Source organism: Gastrolobium bilobum, unplaced genomic scaffold, assembly GCF_033153095.1.
Source record: "Gastrolobium bilobum isolate Gb01-03AN ecotype WA unplaced genomic scaffold, APGP_CSIRO_Gbil_v1 utg80639, whole genome shotgun sequence".
NCBI lineage: Eukaryota > Viridiplantae > Streptophyta > Magnoliopsida > Fabales > Fabaceae > Gastrolobium > Gastrolobium bilobum.
Window position 1 is genome coordinate 36036 of NW_026895753.1, and position 7894 is coordinate 43929.

Sequence of the window (7894 nt, forward strand, 5' to 3'; positions counted from 1 at the left end):
TCTCCCATAATAAGCAATAGGAAACAGTCCTACACGCTATCAGGGACTGCCAATCTATTAGTGGAATCTGGGATCGAATACTGCCACAAGAGGAAAAGAGTTCCTTCTTTCAGGAAGGACTTAGAGAGCGGGTATAAATAGCAATCTGAGAAGAAAAAGCCGTGTAGGAGGCGTTCCCTGGTGCACGTGGTTTATGGTGTTGTGTTGGCAAGCTTGGACTTAGAGGAATAACTCAATACATGGGAACCAACAGATAAGTGACAATCAGAAGATGGAATCAACTTCCAAGTTTGTTGGGGAAGTACATGAGGTGTATGCTAACACTAGAGCTACTGGGCCAAGTTGGACAATTGATGAAATGATGATAAAGTGGCACCCCCCTGACGCAGGATGGATAAAACTGAACACTGATGCCTCTAGAGGGAACTCGGGCTCTACTGCTTGCAAGGGGTGATTATTAGAGACCGCAAAAGTGTTTGGCAGGCAGGGTTTGCGTATAGAGTCGGAAATTGCTCGACTATAAAAGCTAAATTACGGGGAATAGTTAAGGGGCTTGAGCTGGCACGTAAATAGGCTAGGTTTCTAGGTTAAATAGATAGGCTTGTGTAAAAAATATTAGATTTAGTCTGACTTAAGTATTTAAACATATTAAATATTCAACAATTAAAAGAATAATTATAATAGTATTACTTTATTATTTAAAATTATTAAAATAATAATTTATTTATTTTATTTAAAATAAATAATATGATATAAGCTGACTTGTAGGCTTATAGGCCCAACGTGTATAAAAAACCTATTTAAAAAAAAGTCTACGGCCTATTTTTTAAATAGATTTTTTAAAAACCTAGATCTGTTCTATTTTACTATTTGTAATAGGTCAAGTCTGATCTAATATAAGCTAGGCCATAGGTCCTTGTAGACCGACCTAGCCCATTTATATCTCTAGCTAGCATGGACCGAGGGATGGAAGAAAATACTAATAGAAAGCGACACTAGCTATGAATTGAACTCGGTAGCTCGCATACGAGCATGGATCTGCAAAGACTGGCAAGTTATTTTTATTCACTCTTACGGAGAAGCAAATGGCTGGGTAGACTGGTTATCCAACTTTCCACTAGACAAAAAAAAAAGTACCTTGTAACCAATCCACGTCATCATAAACCTGAGGGAGGATCACGGGGGAAGAAATAATTAAAAAAATAAAAAAATAAACCCAGATTATATCAAAACAGCTAATGACAATACATAATATGGAGAAGTTTGAAAATAATGACAATCTTCAGCTAGATGAAGTGATTCAATAAAGCCTGCCGTGACAAATGTTTTTTTTTTTTTTTTGGGTGGGGGTAATTCAGGAGGGCCTAGCCCAGGACAAATGCTTTAATCTGTTGGTTTTGAGGGTAATTTAATTTCAATCAATGGATATTAGGCGGTAAGGAAGCCCCATACTCTACGGTATGAGTTTATTATGACTTTTTCTAATTATCCAAAACTCACTTAGAAAATATGGGTTCGGCCTAAATCAAATCAAAACCCGAAATACTAATCACTTTCTTCAAAGAATGAGTCGAACTAAATGAATTCAGATACTACTTGTTAGTTACCAAGATGTTCACCGATAGATTAAGCAAGAAATCAAAATAATAGGTCTAATATCACAACTTAACCCAAATCCTTAATATATTGAATTTGTAGATCCTCTGACTTATATAGTCCTCTTCTAATCTAATCCATTCATTATCATTTTAGAACTTTTATCACTCACAATTAAATTTCCATAAATAAAATCAACTATAAATTCCGAATTATTACAATATTAAAAGACATGGAGTTCGCTCTACTTCTCATATACACAGCTGCTATCTCCTTAGCTGGTTACAATATTTAACAAAGCCACAACGTCACATGACACATTAACGGAGATGGAATTTTTTTTTTTTTTTTTTTTCTAGAATGAGAGAGCATTCACGAACCTCGTGTGAAAAAATAACACCTTTATAGCGCACCATAATTTGTAAATTTTGGAAGCAACACTTACATATGGGCAAGATTCTCTGAAATATATAAATGATAATACTAATGAAAAAATCAAGCAAATCAATACAAATACACAAGTGGTTATCTACTAGTATTTCAAGAAAATCTAAGCCATCTATTTCTTTATTAAAATTCCGCAGTGTTACATATAAGGGCAACTTTGTTATAAAGCTCCCGCTGTGAGCAAGTCCAGAAAAGGGTCTGTAGGAGGGCTTTCAAGAAGTACATAGTTTTTATTGTTGTTTTTTTTCTCCATACAATGAAGGGGCAAAGCCCCAAAAACAAAGGAAAAAAAAGAAAACAGAGAGACTAATTAGGGGCAACAAGCCAAATCTGGCTGGAGGACCCAACAACATCATAGGAGATCAACTTCTGAATAGACTGGTCAAGAGAAGCTATAACCGATGTACCCAAGGGGCAGGATAGAGCCATCTTTGCGATCAGTCAGCACAAAAATTACTACTTTTCAAAGCGTGAATAAACTTGATATTCCAAGATCTGTCAACAAGAGCTCGAATCCTAACCACTAAATGCAGTTCTCAAGCTTCATTATCGAATAAGGTAAACAATCTAATAATTTGAGAAGAGTCACTCTCAACTATTAGATTTTTAAAACCGGCCATTGTGGATAGCTCAGAGCTCAGCAAGGAAAGGGGAATAGCACCCCAGAAAAGATTTGAAGCCATCTAGCCATATACCATGACAGTCATGAACAAGGCTACCACAAGCAGCTTTCCCACGAGTCACAGCCCCATCAACATTCAATTTCAGCCACTTGGGAGAAGGTCGAACCTAATGCGATGCACTAGGAGTTGAGACAGCAGTGGACGCACTGATCTGAGGCTTAGCAAGAGAGTGATTAATATCATGTAGAAACTTTAGCACTTCGGCAAAAGAATTCTCAGGTCTTTTAAAATCAGGTTCATGGATTTCCTTGTTGTGTCAAATCCAAAGAAACCAACAGCCGAAAAAGCTTCTCCAGTCAGAGATCCCTCTGTCTAAATGAACCTCGTGTGAAAAAATTAAAGTTTTTTTTCTCTCTTCAAATCAGCTAATAACTTTATGAGGAGAGAAAAAAAAAATTAATATTATAATTATGTATTCCGAGACTTACATAAGTTGCACTCAATAGTTGTACTAAAGAAATTTCGCATTGCAAGAGACTGACATGGCAACAACACCAACCATTGTGCCAAGATTCTCTCTATTCCACTCTGTTACATATTTTAGAAATTATTAATCTGCCGTGTTGTGTAAGCATTAACAACATGAACGCCGAAAAACATGGATGCAAGCATCAAAGTTCTCACAGACCAACTTTCAAGAAAATGAACGTTAGCAAAAAACAAATAACTTTAATTAGGCCACAACTTAAAAGCTAAAATATCCAATAATAATCAGTGACTAAACGTGTCCAACATTGAACTACAAATCCCCCCAACAAGGAAATAAAACCAGCAGACCAAAGAAAGAATAAATATTACTTGTAATATCATTTCTTGGTATGCTGCTATGTCAATTTTTCCTCTTTCTTTTAGAGCTCCTGCTTGTATTGGTCTTAGGGTCCTCATTTAATTTGGGTGCTGATGACTTCCGTACAGCAAAACTCCACAAAGCCCTTTCTACATCGGATGGGGTAAAGGAATCCCCTTCTGAACTTAAGTCCTGCAAATTATTTTTTTCCACCAGATATTCAAGAAATTAACGCAGCCAAATTCCAAACACACAGGTAGTGTTTGGTAGAAGTTTTATTTTGAGATTGATGGGAAAGTGTAAATGGATATTGAAAAATACCACGTTTGGTTCAGGTTTTTGAAAAAAATACTAGGCAAATAAGATAGATAGGGAAATGACTTTTGTGTTGATTTTTGAATGAAATTCACTTTACAAAATACCACTTGAGATGTGGTATTTTGAGATAACTGAGGAAGTGAAAAAACAGGTGCGAAGTTTTTCTCGAATATAGATTTTGCAAATTAAAATAAATTTTCCTGGTACTATTTCGGTCAACCAAACATCTTTTTTTAAACTTTCCCATCAAACTGACTTTCTTACCATTTCTCTAATAAAAAAAAATTATCCTCTACCAAACACCCCAAAGGGTATAGTAACTTCATCCATTACTGTAGTTCATATCGTTTGACAGAAAATTGTCACACTTAATAAAAACCAGATTATTAATGCGCCACCAAAATTGAAGCCCAAATTAAAACCAAAAGTGAGATAATAAATTCTGACCTCCAATGAAAATTCGAAACAAAAACTACTTATTTTAATTCAGATCAAAATACTTATTGAGCATATGTTATACCATGGCCTGGCAATATATTCCTATCTTCTTATAATAAAGTTTAAAACACAAACATGACTCCGTTTATATTAAAACGCATAGAACGATACCTTTGCTTTCATCTGCTATTTATTGGCGAATATTAGATATTGCTTCAGCGAATAATCTTTCGAGTTTCCAAGAGCTGCCTCCATAGCCTGTAGTACAAGCAACAATCTCATAATTAACACGAAAAACAAAATTAACAATTAAAAATAGAAAAGATGTGTTTTTCTTGCAATAATGGATAATATTTTATTCTGTAACCCAAAACCACCACGTTATTTTGGGTTCAAACTTTTAAAATTTTTACTAAAATGACATTGTAGTTTTTTTTTGTTTGTTTGTAATACATTGTAGTTTTTTAGTTTAAGGGTTATGTTTATCTCATTTTACATGAGATAAACAACTCTCCTACACGGGAGTGAATCCTCTCATGTAAAAAAGTGGTCATATGGTCATGTTTTTTGATCACAACCACTCATTCATGATGAAATAAGAAAGAGAAAAGTGTATAATTTTTAAATGAGTGATTGTGATCAAATAACATGACCACTTTTTTACATGAGAGGATCCACTCTCCTCCTACACACACAAAAAGAGGTTGGGTCCCACCACTTTTTTTCTCTCTCCTCTTACCTGTGGGTCCTACTTATACTTTTATTTTTACAACATGAAGTAATTTTTTTCCTAGAACATAAGAAAAATATATAGCTAGCTTAGTTTAAACCCCGAAACAATATCATTTTCATAATTTTATATACTATTACATGATAATCCCTTAAAAATTTCATAATGGTAAGGGAGATAACTTTATCTTTGATAATATATAGAGAATGAGAAATGATAGTCTTATGCTGCATAAGATACATATCTCATGTCATACACCTATAGAGTTTTGTGTCAATTTTTTCTTTTTTCTTTTATTTTCTTTTTAAATTGTGGACCCTACATATTTGTATCACCCACATGAGAGTACTATCTCATGTAACATGAGATTAGTAAACCCCACAGAGAATATATATTTTTTTTTCTCTCTTCTATCACATGTGGAGCCCACATATTTTCACATGTGTAAAAAATAATTTTATCTATAAAAAAAGAAAAAAATGTTTGTCTTTTTAAATGACACAACTTATATCATTTCTCTCTCACAAAGAGTGGGACCTACACCTTTATATTTTTTTGTCCACTCTCTCACCTCTTTTATCTATCTTTTTCTTACTTGAAATGACACAATTTTATATCTTTTAAAATGACAACTTTATATCCTTTTAAGATGATACACACTTTTTACATAAAAAAACATGAAGCCTAAAAATAATAACAATAATCATGATGTGAAATTAGGAGATAGACCTGGTCAGACATGAAGGGGGTTAAGTGAGGGGCGAAAGCAGCCAAAACGGCCGAGGCAGTGGCGGGACCAACGCCTTTCAAGACGTTCAGCTCAGAAACCGCTTTGGATATATCAGGAAGACTCTGAAAAGCCTTCTGAGAAGCCGATTTCACAACGGCGTCGTCTAACGAAGAAACAAAATCCAAGAGACGCGGCCTGAAAGAAATTAAACGCAGCATAACATAAGTAAAATAACATATATTTATATATAGAGAGAGAAGAAGAAGATAGAAGATATTAGCCATCACTGTTCTCCCGATATTTATTTTGATTACTATTCAATTGAAGTAGTTAACGGTGGGGTTACCGCACTCCGGATTAGTCCCATAGCCGGTTCAAAGAGTGGAAGCTCGTGGAGATACCGGAGGGAGCCAACTCGTCTCAAAGAGATAATTAGGGTTGGGTAACTCCAAAAAAAAGAAGATAGAAGATAGTAAGTAACCTCCATTTTCCGCGGGTGAGCTTCCATTGCATAAGTTTGGAAAGCTCTTGAGTGGTGAGGAAAGGGTTAGGGTTTCGTTGGTGAAGGAGGGAAGGGAGCTCGTTGCGATAGAAATCGTCCAGCGAAACCAAATTGGGTTTGTTGTTGAGAGACAGAGAGTGTATTCGAGATGGGTAAGCAGAGAGTGCTTCCTTCCAAACACTCACCTCCGAACACCCAAAATCCATCCTCGCTGCACCCGAACCCAGTTCCCGCGCCACTTACTGTTTTTATGACTCAACAATAAAGTTATTTTTTTGCAGGGATAATATCATTTCACACCACTTTATTTTTTTTTATTTTTTTTTGGTAAACACACCACTTTATTTTTAATGGTACGGTGTTTGTAATTTTTAAATCACATATAATTTTCTCATTTTAAGTAAAAAAAAAATACATAATAAAATTATAGCAGTAAAAGTAAGTTTTTTTTTTAATTTAACTTTTAAATATAAACTACTAATTTTAACTAGAGAAAAGTTCAAAAACCCATCTTTAGTATAATTTTGAATACTAGGATTAATCTAGTGGTAAGAGGTATTAGTGGTTATGTTAAGTGGTGTGTGTTCTAGTCTTTTATCATGTATTCGAGTGTTTTGAATCACTTACACTCTTGTAATTTTTTGAAAAATAAGACCAAATGTTATGAAATATAGAACACATAATAAAATACTAAAAGAAAAAATAGTAAAAAACAAATCAAATGTGTCTGAATAAAAAAATGTATAAAAAAGAAAATATAAGAAAAAGAAATAACAAATATGAATTTCCAATATATTTGTTTCATTTTTTTTTGTCCTTGGTCTATTTATTCTTACTATTTAGATATGTTCGGTCTTTTTTATATCTCTATTTTTTTTAATTTTTTTTTACACAAATCTTTACTAGATAGAATGGTATAAGACTAAAAAAGAGAGAAGAAAATATGAATAAGATAGACCAAAAAATAAAAATAGAAAAAGACCAAACATATCTAAATAAAAAAGAATAAAATATTTATTGAAAAAGAAGAAGAATAAAATAAATCAAAGACAAAAAATAAAAATAATATTAAATATATTGAAAACTCATACTATGATTTTTTTTTTATTCTATTTTTTATTTTAATTTTTTCTTCTTCAATTTCTTTTTTTCATTTTGACTATTTTCATTTTTTTTACTTTAGTCTTTTATGTCACTATTGTGATTTTTATTATATTTGATTTTATTTTTTCTCATATATTTTTTTATAAACCACAGACAACATTCTCCACGAGAGGCAATCCATTGTGGAGCGGGTCCAAGATTAAATCTTTCTCAAAGATGACACTAGAGATTATCAAACACATGCTTTCACCTCTACCTGTTCAGCTCCTATGTACCAACCAAGCTACCTTTTATTAGGTTTCTTCTAATGTTTTTGTTCTTATTCTATTTTCTTTTTTTATACATTTTTTTGACACATCTTATTTTTTTTACTATTTTTTCTTTTAGTCTTTTATTAAGTGCTCTAAATTTTCAGAACATTTGGTATTTTTTTATTACTTTTTTTTTCTAAGAATGATAGAATAGGTATACTTAGTTAATTTTCTAATAGTGTTAAGGAAGGGTGTGGAGGAAAAAAACCACAAGGGAGTAAGTGTAAAAAAATATATAGGGTTATAAG

General features: G+C 33.1%; 1 protein-coding gene across 3 annotated transcripts; it reads right to left on the minus strand.

Moving 5' to 3' along the window:
* Positions 1–2263: 2263 nt before the first annotated feature.
* Positions 2264–6474, minus strand: LOC133295647 (uncharacterized). 3 transcript variants are annotated; one of them, XR_009749379.1, is made up of 4 exons: positions 6076–6353; positions 5729–5924; positions 4441–4527; positions 2264–3705 (listed from the first exon to the last, which is right to left on the minus strand). XR_009749379.1 is itself a non-coding variant. In XM_061494487.1 (3 exons), the coding sequence occupies exons 1-3, from the start codon at positions 6435–6437 to the stop codon at positions 4456–4458; spliced, it is 495 nt and encodes a 164-aa protein (XP_061350471.1). In that variant the 5' UTR covers positions 6438–6474; the 3' UTR covers positions 4454–4455. The 3 variants fall into 3 exon arrangements, 2 of the variants coding, with proteins under 2 accessions (XP_061350471.1, XP_061350472.1); XM_061494487.1 differs by lacking the exon at positions 2264–3705 and having other exon boundaries at positions 4454–4527; positions 6211–6474; XM_061494488.1 differs by lacking the exon at positions 2264–3705 and having other exon boundaries at positions 4454–4531; positions 5728–5924; positions 6211–6474.
* Between the last annotated feature and the right edge of the window lie 1420 nt (positions 6475–7894).